This window comes from Esox lucius, chromosome 11 (genome assembly GCF_011004845.1).
Source record: "Esox lucius isolate fEsoLuc1 chromosome 11, fEsoLuc1.pri, whole genome shotgun sequence".
Taxonomy (NCBI): Eukaryota; Metazoa; Chordata; class Actinopteri; order Esociformes; family Esocidae; genus Esox; species Esox lucius.
In genome coordinates this window covers 31,727,137-31,741,035 of record NC_047579.1, presented here as the reverse complement: position 1 = coordinate 31,741,035, position 13,899 = coordinate 31,727,137, and the positions used below count along the sequence as shown (strand labels likewise).

At 40.8% G+C, this 13,899-nt stretch overlaps 1 protein-coding gene across 23 annotated transcripts in view; it reads left to right on the top strand.

Annotated features, from left to right (window-relative positions):
- The first annotated feature begins 3,044 nt into the window (after positions 1–3,044).
- cacna1aa (calcium channel, voltage-dependent, P/Q type, alpha 1A subunit, a) overlaps positions 3,045–13,899 on the top strand; it is a 127,841-nt gene continuing 116,986 nt past the window's right edge. For all 23 annotated transcript variants that reach the window (XM_034295416.1, XM_034295428.1, XM_034295427.1 and 20 more), the window contains exon 1: positions 3,045–4,807. In XM_034295416.1, the coding sequence (XP_034151307.1) occupies positions 4,512–4,807 (296 nt within the window). In that variant the 5' untranslated portion in view covers positions 3,045–4,511. The remainder of the gene's footprint in view (positions 4,808–13,899) is intronic.

Below are 13,899 nucleotides of genomic sequence, written 5' to 3'. Positions count from 1 at the left end.
TAGGCTACGTGTGAGGTAACAGAAGAATTAACAAACAATTATTTTGCTCATGTACACGAAAACTGGTTGCCTACGGTATGAGGTTAGCCACATGAGAGAAAATCGTGTCCTACACACGAAAAAACACTCTTATTTATGTGTGAATGTCATGCATTTCTAATAAGAAATGTGTGTAGATGTCACAAAAACCTGTGATAGTGTTTTGTCCGGCCACACTTTGACTGTCCACACTGATGATGAAAGGTAAATACTTCGGAAGTACGAATAGTGAAAGATGGTCATTCTGTCCCATGTGGGGGAGGGGAATGACTTTGTAAGCCTCCGGAATGTTTGTGTACACATGGTCTAGTTAGAAACATTGAGTGACTCAGTCTGTATAAGTGACAGAGACAGCTTATTTTCTAGTTGGTATGTTAGTTCAAAAACCTGCTGGAAATTTTATTCTTTTGTTTGTTACATTATTCTATAGATAATAATGTAAATGCATTTTATTGAAAAGGTTAATGTATATTTAAGTTGTATTTATTTTAAGTTATTCACTAATGTTGAGAATATCAATCCAGTCAACAATCAAGACTTGTACCATTAAAATTTGATTTGACTGTAAAAGATGGCGTTTAGCACATTTCTTATAGAGGGTATCAGTCTTGCATCAAACAGTGAGCTACCCGATGTGATATATTTTCATGGAGCCCAAAATCCCTGGCGGTGCTCCTGTTGGGAACTTCAAAAATGTCATGTCTCTACAAAACCCGAACGGTATTTTATAGGCTTTATGCGTGCCATGCCATACTGTGTATGCGACAATGATTTGTGACATAGGGTACTGGATTTGTAACTTTTCCAGTACTAGGCTACTTCAATTCAAATCTGCACAGATGAATTTTAGTATTTGATAGGTTTAAAACCCTGTCAGTGAAATGTATTTTATATATTCAAAATATGCACTTACCTAAAGGATTATTAGGAACAACTGTTCAATTTCTCATTAATGCAATTATCTAATCTACCAATCACATGGAAGTTGCCTCAATGCATTTAGGGGTGTGGTCCTGGTCAAGACAATCTCCTGAACTCCAAACTGAATGTCAGAATGGGAAAGAAAGGTGATTTAAGCAATTTTGAGCGTGGCATGGTTGTTGGTGCCAGACGGGCCGGTCTGAGTATTTCACAATCTGCTCAGTTACTGGGATTTTCACGCACAACCATTTCTAGGGTTTACAAAGAATGGTGTGAGAAGGGAAAAACATCCAGTATGCGGTAGTCCTGTGGGCGAAAACGCCTTGTTGATGCTAGAGGTCAGAGGAGAATGATTCAAGCTGATAGAAGAGCAACTTTGACTGAAATAACCACTCGTTACAACCGAGGTATGCAGCAAAGCATTTGTGAAGCCACAACACGCGCAACCTTGAGGCGGATGGGCTACAACAGCAGAAGACCCAACCGGGTACCACTCATCTCCACTACAAATAGGAAAAAGAGGCTACAATTTGCACGAGCTCACCAAAATTGGACAGTTGAAGACTGGAAGAATGTTGCCTGGTCTGATGTGTCTCGATTTCTGTTGAGACATTCAGATGGTAGAGTCAGAATTTGGCGTAAAACAGAATGAGAACAAGGATCCATCATGCCTTGTTACCACTGTGCAGGCTGGTGGTGGTGGTGTAATGGTGTGGGGGATGTTTTCTTGGCACACTTTAGGCCCCTTAGTGCCAATTGGGAATCGTTTAAATGCCACGGCCTTCCTGAGCATTGTTTCTGACCATGTCCATCCCTTTATGACCACCATGTACCCATCCTCTGATGGCTACTTCCAGCAGGATAATGCACCATGTCACAAAGCTCGAATCATTTCAAATTGGTTTCTTGAACATGACAATGAGTTCACTGTACTGAAATGGCCCCCACAGTCACCAGATCTCAACCCAATAGAGCATCTTTGGGATGTGGTGGAACAGGAGCTACGTGCCCTGGATGTGCATCCCACAAATCTCCATCAACTGCAAGATGCTATCCTATCAATATGGGCCAACATTTCTAAAGAATGCTTTCAGCACCTTGTTGAATCAATGCCATGTAGAATGAAAGCAGTTCTGAAGGCGAAAGGGGGTCAAACACAGTATTAGTATGGTGTTCCTAATAATCCTTTAGGTGAGTGTATGTTTGAAGTTATTCAAACTTAAAATGTGTCTAGTTTATACACAGAAATTAAATCCTGTGAAATGTTAATTCAACCATGTTTTTTTATGTGGGAGGGGGGTGTATGTTCTGTAGGGTAGGGCGGGCAATACCCCCCTAGCATTAAGGCCTGGTTAGCCTATCTTCGACGTGCGCATTGAACCATTTCTTTCGTTTAGCCGAACATGCTAGTTCTATTATTTTGCTTGAAAAAAAGAGAGGGGAAGAGGGGGGAGCGTAATGTTACCCGGGGACAATGATCTTCTGACCAATAGGTAATCTTCTGACCAATCACAGCATTTAAACTACGCGAAACCAAAGTAGCTAGCCTAGAAAATAAATAATAGGCCTATGCATGAACTGCCGAAATCCCTCAATCGAAGCAACCCACGAAATCAAACCAAATTTAAGAAATCCATACACAAATAGTATGCGCAATTATAATTGCACCCTTGCTCTCTATTCCTAGATAGACCTATCTCGCGCATATTGACAGTCGCAGCCGTACATCGCTTTTAACACGCGCACACGTGCTCTCTCTCCGTAGGGGAGGGTACATCCCCGAGCGAGCTACAAACCCCAAGAGAGATGTAAACCTCAGTAAGACCCCCCCAAACAAACCATATAGCCTCTCTCTCTCTCACTCACACACACACACACACACACACACACACCCACTAACACACACATATAGCTGACCATGACACATTTGTCAGGTCGTTGATGAAATGGCAATAAAAACAAACATAATCATCCATCCATCTCACACCGTAGCCAAGCAAGCGTGTCACCCCCGCCTACCACTTTCTTTGCGTGCGTCATGTGCTGCAGCGCTTAGCCACACACACACACACACTCACGTTGACTACACGCAGGTTTCAGGATGGCGCTGTTCTCAGGCACACAGAGCTGAATTGATTAGCTCTAGTCGTTAGGTATCCTAACTATCCGGACGGTGGCCATTCGCGTAATGTTCTATTTTTGAAAAAATACATTTATTTATTATCTATATACTGCAGTCATTTCAAAGAAAAAGAAAGGCTATTCCATCCGTCTCTACACCAATTAATACCCCCACCCGGAGGGGCCGCTGGACAAAAGAGCCAACGCACTTGTTCACGAAGGGGGGAACGGCGACCGGTAGGACACTGGGGCTTTCCAGCGGGCAGAGGCACTATGCGGGGCGGGGATGGTGTTCAACTTTCACGGCTTCTGCACTGCGCTCAACCAGGTGGTAGAGATCACGTTGAATCGTGGTGAGACCGTGGAGCGATGGCTGATGCCCCCGACTTGGCTATGGTGAGGTTCTTCGTGTCCGAAAGTCAAATTTTTCGGATCAGACCACCTATGGATGGACCGCTTTGCAGGTGATGGAGAGAAGATGATGATCATGTCGAGGGGGATTTCATTTAATTGTTGAAAGGGATTTGTGATTCAGCCTTAATACATTACATTACCCGGGCATGGGAAGAAAACGATGACGGGTTTCAATTGACGATGGTGACTGAAGGAAAATAAGGAAATTCAACAAACACCACATTACTATTTGTGTGTGGGGATACCAGTTCATCAATGCGCGCGTGTAAAGCGAGTGTGAGGTGGCGGGAGACTGATTTTCGTCACTGTACGAAACATTGCGGATGTTACAAAATAAATAAATAATTATTGATTGTTTCTATTTTTCTTCATTTGTTTGCCTTTTAAAGACGGCAACAATGACCAACATTCCCAATAGAGAGGATTAACGTGGTGGATATGTTTTTTAATTTGATTTTGATCATTTGATTGCTTCGAAAATTTCGTGTACCCTATTTTAACATTAGAATACAGTGGTCATTAAAAACGTTTAAAATTGAAAAGTACAAGAGCGCAATTGGCTTCTGATGAGGCTACCACGTCGTGGAGATAGTTCGGGAGAACACGATGGAGCAGCCATGGAGAACATGAAACATTTATAGCCTGAGCTACTAACTCATTTTGGAATCTGACATTAGCTTTATTCTTCATTTTGTGACAATAAAAACTATCCGAAGAGGAAACACAACGGACTTGTCAGTAGTGCAACAAGGCAAGCTATTCAGCCCAGCGCACGTTAATGTCTTTCACACCCGCACTTGGCCATTAGGACTTACGCACCGAGAGAGGCTCGCCTACATGGGCGTCTTCGTCTCGTAAGGGCCGCGCCGCACCTCTCCTATGCAGGTGTAAGCATAATAAAACAATTGTATGTATGAGCAGTCCTCAGGCAGATGGGATGTAATGTTGTGTGGTCGCTCTGAGTATTTGCCTCCTTCTCAGCTACTGCTGTTTTGTAAAGATTTGGTGTCCAGAGAATGGCGCGGTTCGAAAACGAGATGCCGTCCAGGTATGGCGGCGGCCCCGGCCATGGGCCAGGGCATGGACATGGACCTGGGGGCCCTGGCCGCGGTGGCAGCAGGCAGGGCGGCCCGCAAGGAGGCCCCGGGGGCCAGCGGGTCTACAAACAGTCCATGGCGCAGAGAGCCCGAACCATGGCCCTGTACAACCCCATTCCGGTGCGACAGAACTGCTTCACCGTCAACCGTTCGCTGTTTATTTTCAGCGAGGATAACTTTGTGAGAAAATACGCAAAAAAGATAACGGAATGGCCATATCCTTTACATGTTTATCATCTCTCTATAACATATAGCATCACTGCTTTACCCCGAAGATCAGGTAGGCCCACTGTATTGATGTAATGTTGCTATCTTCATGGGGCCTATATATATATATATATGCTTTACGAAGTCAGCCATTAGCCATGTAGGGAGGGCGTCATTAGGCTAGTTTAAGCATGAAGTCCAATGTGACAGCAATATCACAGAGACTACAGATTATAATGCCAATGGGGCTTTAAATTTAACAGCAGCCTCGAAGCATTTCAGGTTCATGATTCATTGCATGATAATTACTCTCTGTGTTTAGCAAAATTGGTGGCATTGTTTTTGTGATTAACAATAATGATAATCCTGTTATAATGTGCCTCCATCAGTTGCATTTACCAACTGACACCGTTCGTGTGTGAAAGGAGAGAGAGTGAACGAGAGGGGTAGAGACAGGCGGTGTGTCGCGCTACTGCTGGTTGCTGATGTCAGCATGTGCAGTTTCATAGCTCAGCATGGGAAAGCCGAGGCAAGAAGGGTCTTTATACTATACCTCGATGTAGCCACTGTGTTGCCGTTGTCGGATTTCGATGATATGCCCGAAGTTTCTGGCTTGCGCTCGCTAAATACCTTTTACCATACTACCCTTAAACTAAAACCAGTTAGCAGGATGGCCCTTCTTCATGGAAGGTGACAGACTCATTTGGTTATCTTTGAGGCCATTTTAGGGCAGCGCCTAATATACACAAATTGGTCTCAGATCTCAAAACTGTATTTTATGTCCCTAATACGAAAACAGAGTCTGGTAATTGTGCTGATAGCTGTGCCGCCTCACAATCCTGGAACACATTAGTGAAGGAACTGAAAGTAGATACGTGTATTGGAGAACTGCTAAAGACACAGACATAAAAGCACAAAAACGGTTTTTTAGCCTGCCTTTTAAACTCTGATAGCCTATGCTTTGCACCATTTTAACTTCCATTATTTTTTTATGTGGTAGGCCTGTTATTTTGTGTTACATTATTTATGGTTCTTTGTTGGCCAGTGCCTGAAGATACATCTTACTGCCTGATACTATGCTAATATATTAGTGTTAAGTGTTAGCATTGAATCGTATTTGGGGAAAAGGGGAGGTTACTGTTTTCCCGAAGATGTGTGGTTATATGGAGAGAGGAAACCAAAATAATGATTGCATTGATCTATAGTGATGGTTCCACAAGGGTCCTCCCCCTCACACATTGACACCCACAATAATTGTCTTGCTGTTCTGTCCAATGGATGAGATTTGTTTTAAGGCTGTGGAGTCCAAACTATTCACGTTTGAATGGAGGTTAAACACACTTCTGATTTGTGTGAAACACATTGATTGCATGCATTGCATGTATGTGTGTGTGTATGTGTGAGTATGTGCATGTCTGTTTTGAAATATACATTTTGAATAAGACTGGTAAATGTGTTGTATTGTGGTAAGGAGGCTTGCATTTTTAATTTGACCTGATCATCTACATTATGTGTGTGGGAATGTGAACTTGACCGACCAATGTTCTCTTCCAACCCCCTATTTATATCAGTTGGTTTGTTCCTATCTGCCTGAACATGACAGACCAGTGTTCTCTTCCAATCCTTTACTTAGTTAAGATGGTTTGCTCTTCTGGTTATATCTGAAAATGCGGGTTGTTTATCTGAAAGTGGTCATTGTGTTCAGCAGTCCCATATTTTTTCTATTACAACCGTCTTCTCCAAATCCCTCTCTTCTGCTCCTCCTCGCCCCTGCTGTTATATCTGCTCTATTCCAATGTACACATCATCCTCTTTCTCTCTCCTCCTTTATCTCTCTCCTCCTTTATCTCAAATTCCACTGCATATTCATGATTCAATATGATCAGATAAATGTTTAAGTAGATGATTCAGAAGATATTCAATAGATTTACTTCATGATTACAATATGATTCACATAAACCTATAGGCATAAAAAAATCTAGTCATCATGATCCTCTGCCTCTGTATTCCATTACCACCAGCACTACACAATGGCACCTTATATGCTGTATCCATTTGACTCTTGTAGTCAGTAAGAAAAGGGTATATGTTAAATGGTGAACCAAACCCAGAGGAATTCAGAAAAAAAATGCTCTGCCTTGTCCCAGATCATAATGTAATGATCCTTGAGTTCTATTATCAAACTCCTCCCCCACCCCATTGAGGTACAGATGTTAAATCATTCACCAAAAATCTGTGTTATTCCTATATATCAAGATGTTGTAGTGTGTTTGGATGTGTGTGTGTGTGTGTGTGTGTGTGTATTACCATTTCCCTTAACGGAGTCAGATAAACATTAGAATGTAATTTGTTCATTGATTACATGGTCAATAACAGGTTCATTTGAAGTAATTTACATAAACAGTGATATACCAAATTATTTGCACCTTTTGTAAAGATGAGCAAAATCTGCTTGGAAAATGTATGTTTGTAAGCTTTTTCTTGCACTCAAAATCTGAGAGAAATCTAGCCCTATTTTGAGGTCAGACAATTTTTTTTCTTCTTAAATCGATAATTGATTAGAAGCGTTTCACTTCTATAGAAGCGTCTTTAAGTTTAAGAGTCATTGGGAACTTGAAATGGTCTTCAATGAATTCATGTTTCATTGTGGGAATAAATGAGGGAACACACATGGCAAATGCCCTATTTTTTTAAACAGCATGAGGAAGGTAAGAGAACACACAGATTACATGTGAATAAAGGTTGTGTCATCTCCACTATTAGGGCAATAATTAAGAAGATTAAAACAAATTCAGTATGTACCTGCCTCAACGGCAACCAAAGTGTATTTTGCCACGCAGGGAGGAGGATGTTTCAGAAGTAAAACATTCTCTAAGAATCAGCCTCAGAATTGCAGATGTTTATTGAATCTTTGTGCTACCAAGTCTGCAAAACTAGAATTAAACATTATCTCCATGCCAACAAGTCATTTTGGAAAGCTTTCCAGGAAGACGCCTTATCTCTGGAGGTTGCTAAATGTCATTGGAACTTTGACTGGTCAGATGAGACAAAAGTCTTGGAAGGGTTTTTAATTGTTTGCTCATCTTTAGCAATGGGTGCCAATAATCCTGCATTATAATATATACAAAAATCTGATATTTCCCCACTTCCTGTGTGCGTCTGTCTGTGTGTTGGTGTGCACTTTAGGCTGCTGATATAACTCACTGCTTGGGACTGTGCTGACCACTTTCCCATTCCAAATCAGAATATCATTATCATTATCTTTTTAAATAATGAAACTGTAAAAAGTCTGGTATTAGCAGTATAAAGTTGATTCAACATGAAATCTCCTGTTCACAATGTCCTGTGAGATCAGTCTGTCTTTTAGACAGTTCTGTTGTTGGTTTTACGTTTTTGTATAGGAAAACACATTCACAGAATATACAAAACCGTTGTCTTAAACTCACAGCATAACTGTAAATACTGCATATCTGTAATAATGCCATAATAACTAACAACGACATAACTATTTAATGTTCGCTATTTTTGTTCTTGTCTAGGGATTTAAATGTGTTTGTCACAATGTTATTGGAATTCAATGGAGTTTACGCAAATGCCACATTCCCCAAATCAATGAAATTGTCATTTTGGAAAGCTTCCAATATGCAGCACATTTTTAACTCATACTTATATTGAGATTCAGGCCATGTTGACTGCTTATTCTAGCTTGCTAGCTACAGCCGCTAATTTGCTAACCTGTTGTCTTCTCAGGATGGAGGCACTGCCTTCCTTGCACTTTATGGCTTTCTAAGAACTTTTGGGTTAGAGTTTGTGTGTTGGCCCTGATCAACTGCTATGTAGGTGCTATGTATTGCCAAAGCTTGCCTCACTGTTTTTTCTCATCCCTAAAGTGGCTCCCGCCATTGACAAAGATCCAGACAGACTTGATCCTCTCAATGTGAGGAACACATTTGACAGAGGCAATAAACATAACAAAAACTCTAGTACTGAACCATATTTCTCTATATAAAAATATTACAGATGTTTCAGTAAACCCTGCAACACTGCAGAGCAATAAATATTATAAGAGGAACTTAGTTTAATGTTGATTATGATGTGTTCATTGGTGTTCCACATGCACCAGATATTGTTGATTCCTGCAGAAGCCAATTGAAGGTTGTGGAAGTGGGCTGCTCATTTAACCTCTACATGGAATCTGCCTCTGTTAACAAAGTCTTGGAATACCAGCCTGTCGTGTCATGCTTGCGAGGCTCTTGCTTTTACTGCAGGCTTGCAATGCTGGTATTCGTCAGCCTAGGTCAAATACACAGGCTGGTTGCAAGTGGCCTTGAGATTACAAGCCAAGATAAGACCAAATTTAAGAGGCTAGTGAGGTTCTGCTCTGAGTCAGCAGTCATGGGCAGAATTGCTGTGAATAATGTACCTTTCTATTGTTGAGTGTCAATACATATAACAGCCTTTGTGAAGTTTGATTCTTATCTTAATTTAACTTTGTACATTGTGTGTGTGTTCGTGTGCATGGGCATAATATATTATTTGTGCTTGTCATTCAAATGAAAGTCATCACTGGCCCCTCACTGTAAACAGAGAGAAAATCAATATGAGCTTGCTGCTAACTATAGTTTCATTGGCATCTTTATGAAATACTATACAGGTGCTGTACGTAGACATTTCTGTACAGTATATGAGTCTGTATTTTGCTGTGTGCTTTTTATGCTTGTTTGTTCATTTATTTGTATGTCCATGTAGGCTTCTAATGCGTAATATTTTCAATGGTATTTAGTGTTGTTTCTGTTACGTATTACTTGTGTTGACACCCCCAGAGGTCGGTTGTCTCATCTGCTAGGCAGCGTGACATTAGCTCTGTATGTGTTTGTGGTAGACACTCCCATGTAGAAGCTTCTGTATTACCCCAGCCATTGTAGCATCAAACGTGAGAGTTAAATATTCTGAAAGTAATTGAGGGAGCCATCCTAGTGGGTTTTGGGCAACCACACCTCTCAGGAATTACATTCATATAGAATTATTTAAACCGCAATTATGTTCAGTCTGACCATAAATTGGTGCAATAACATTGCTATCAACACATCCCCAGTGCTACTAGTCCTTTATATCTTGCTATTACGTTCCTCCTTAATGTGTTCGCTATTATGTTTGTCCTTAAAGTAATCGATTCAAAATGAGAAACGCCTCGTTACGAATAACATTTATGGTCAACAGTTAAGGTTAACTTAGGATTAAGGTTAGGCATGAAAGTACTGGCGTTAGGGTTAAAATTAAGGTTAGGATTAGGTTATGGTTAAGGGTAGGCATTACAGTATTCAGGTTAGGGTTAGGATAAAGGTTATGGTTACAAAAACAGAAAAACACCTGTCTAAACAACACAATTCTACTGCAATAACATTTCGGCTCTTGTTGGAATCGAACTCGCCATCATCAGACTGAAAGACAGTTGCAAAAACGCCCACCCACCATCCCCGACCACGATGCCCTAGCAATCAGCCGCTGTTTAACTATTCATATGTTCATAATTGCCCCTGGTGGCCGGTTTCCAATGGTAGGTATACGGCATCTATAATATGTTGACACTAAACATATGTTAGCACTGGGATATGTTGATATTGAACAAAATAGCGTTGCTGATATGATCATACTAATTGCGTTTTCCAACATGCGATGCTGCGTTGGTTTTGGGTGTGTGACATCTACAGCTGGCACTACATAGGAATTTATTCAGGGTTGACTACATCTTTAATTCTGAAAAACTTGATTGTTGTCAACTCTAAATAGTAAAAACAATATGTACACAAATAACATGAGTGAAAAGCTGAGGACCTATACTGTAACACACAGTATTAGTTTGTATTCCAATCCAATGACTCTGTTAATTAACCTTATGATGGGGGACCACTGATTCCTGGGGAGGTTGAAATCAGGGCGCTGCTCAATGAGGTAGTAATGAGGTGTTTATTTGTCAGGTCCAGTGACTCACATTCTTGTGTCCAGGTGAGATATGTTTGTCTATGATGACCACATAACGCTGAGTTGGACACTGTACAGTCTGAAATGAGAGAGGGAAAAAAAGATTCAAACTAAAGAGCAAATGGAGAAAGAAAAGTAGGGGATTCATAAAGAGAGAGAGAAAGAGATTACACAGTAGCGTTGAACCCCCAGTGTTTTATTTGCTGCATGGAATCACTGATCTACATTCTGCAGAATCTAAATTATTTATTGGCCTTTCTCCATGCTACTGTCTTCTGCTACAAGAACTGTTCCACACATGTGCACAGCTGTGTGATTTGTTGCCATGTACTAGATTGTATTATGGCTTCTGATAAACAAGTATTCAGACACTGTCATTTTCTCCACCTTTCCTTGTGTTATAGACGTCAATTATAATTGATAAAAAAAAATGCCTTCAATCTGCATACAATATTTCATAATAACAAGACAAGAAATCTTTTAGAAATGTGTGCCAATTTCTGAAAACTGGCTAATACATGCTTGTCGGCTTGTTTGCGATTAAAGTTTCAAGTCTTTCATGTCAGGATAGCCAAATCATTTGAAACAATGTTGCTTTGTTCTCTCTAACTTGGACAATTCAAAATATAGCTCATTATGGTCAATTTATTCGAATTATACAAAGTGCTTATTTGTATAGCCATAGTTGATGAACATTTAAGAATTTTACTTTGTGATATATGTGATGGGAGAAACACATTTTGTTTGCTCTTATTTGATGCTAATTATAGAAATTACGTTCATCATACAAAAAAGGTTTACTAGTTTAAGTTGGGAGAGCCTAGACATGTGAAACAGAGCCCATGTCTCTATCCTGAACAGTTCAAGAAAAATTTTGTTCTGGGATTACTTAATGATTATAATGTGAATTTGTCTAAGTAATATAGTCATAGTCAATGAAAGGTTTGGAATTTAAAGTTGGGACAGAGTTTGGTGTCAACCTGTAGTTTGAACGGTTCAAGAGATACTCCCTCAAGCTATGTCATCACTGAGTCAACCATGAATTCCATATTGTACCAGAGAATTATTGAGGAGAATTTAAGGCCATCTTTGAAAAACAACCAAACATGGATTTTGCAACAAGACAATAATTCACAAAAAACAAGCTCCAACAGAATCGCTCAAAAATAAGAAACAGAAGGTTTATTGAATGGCTGAATCCAAGAACAGATCACAGTCCTATTGAAATGCTGTGGGTGGACGTGCATGCGAGGAAGGCCTGGAGCATGAGACACTTGCAGTACGGTAAAGAAGAGTTGGCAAAAATTCCTCCCAGTTGATGTAAGAGACTGGTAGACAGTTAAGAAACAAGAGAGATATTTTAGTGAAAGTGGGCTACAACAGCTTTTGAAGCTTGGGCCATACTTATTTTTTCAAAAAATAAAACTTTTTGGAGGGTGCACTTTTTCACATGACTGTATGCCTTTGACACAATTCATAATTCCGCTGAGGTCCTTGGACCGCGTTGCTTGGCTTTTGTTCTGCCATGCACTGTGTGGGACCTTATGTTGGGGGACCTATCAATCATGTCCAATCAATTGTATTTGACACAGGTGACTCCAATCAAATTCAAATGAATCTCAAAAAAATCTAAGGATACAGGATGCATCAGAGCTCAATTTGTATCATGGCAAATGGGTCTAAACACTTATGTACATGAGATATTTCCATTAAACTGGAAAATACAAATGTTCATATTGTCATTATGTTGATTGATGGCAAAATAAATCAATGTAATTGATTAGTCTGTAAATGTGCAGAATGTGAAGGGGTTTGAATACTGTACGATGCCATTGTACATACAGCATGGGTGTGTGTGTTTTTCTTTTTTGTCTATTTGTGTCTTGACATACCTTGCAGTGTTCTGGCCACAAATTTGTCTAGAAAATTAGAGCCATGGCAATACAGTAACTGGTGCCTACTTTCAGGGCTGTTTTGACATAGAGGAATTACATCACTGACAATGTTGATAAGAAACAAAAACACATTTCAAACAACTCCAGAGAGTCACGAGGCATGCCAGAAACTTGCGGTAAAAAAAAAAAAACTAGCAGGCAGTGCCTTTGCAGTGATTGTGATGGCAAGCTAACCACATGCTGAAAGGGTACTTCATTGACAATAGACCTGAGACAATGTATTGCCTAGGGTCTGGGTTACCAAACTAGTCACTGACCACCATCTGTTTATAGGAGTGTGTATGTTTATGGTTGTAAATCATGAGGTGCTGTTGTGGAATGGGTCAGTGAATCAATGTTGCCCCCAAACAAATGCTCTCAACAACATCCTGATCACGATTCCTGGCCCCGATCACTCACAGACTCAAAATAACAGAAACTGGAAGAGTACTTTTCACTGGCCAGCCCTCCATCCCCTACAGCTTCCCTCTCCATCCCTCCCTGTTACCTGATACAGGGCTTTGCTGTTCCCTTGTTATTGCATGGTGCTTATTTGGTGTAAATGTTTATGTGTACAGGAGTTTGGGTTGAGAAGCATAAGGGAGAAGGAGATAGAGAAAGATACTGGGAGAACCAGGTTGAGACAGAGGAAGACAGAGAGGAATGGGAGGAAGAGGAAGACAGAGGAAGACAGAGAGGAAGGTAGAGAGAAGAAAAAGTCAGACAGAAAGACTGGAGGAGGTAAAAAGAGAATTAGAAAAGAAGGGAGAAGGAGGTAGAGAAATAAAGAAAAAGACATGGGAGTACGTAGAGGGAGAACGATCAGGGAGAAGGAGGTAGAGGGAGAGAGAGAGAAAGAAAAGAGGATACAGAAAGGCAGTGAGGAGAAGGAATGACAGAGGGAGAAAGAGAAAGGAGGCAGCGAGGAGAAGGAATGACAGAGGGAGAAAGAGAAAGGAGGTGGGGGAGAGACAGCAAAAGACAGAGGGTGATAGAAGTGTAATTAAGTAGATGGTAGAGACACAGAGGGAGACGGTGGGAAGAGACTGGTAGAGACTGGGAAGGGGAGAGACTGGGAAGGGGAGAGACTGACAGGGGAGAGACTGGGAAGGGGAGAGACTGGGAAGGGGAGAGACTGACAGGGGAGAGACTGGGAAGGGGAGAGACTGGGAAGGGGAGAGACT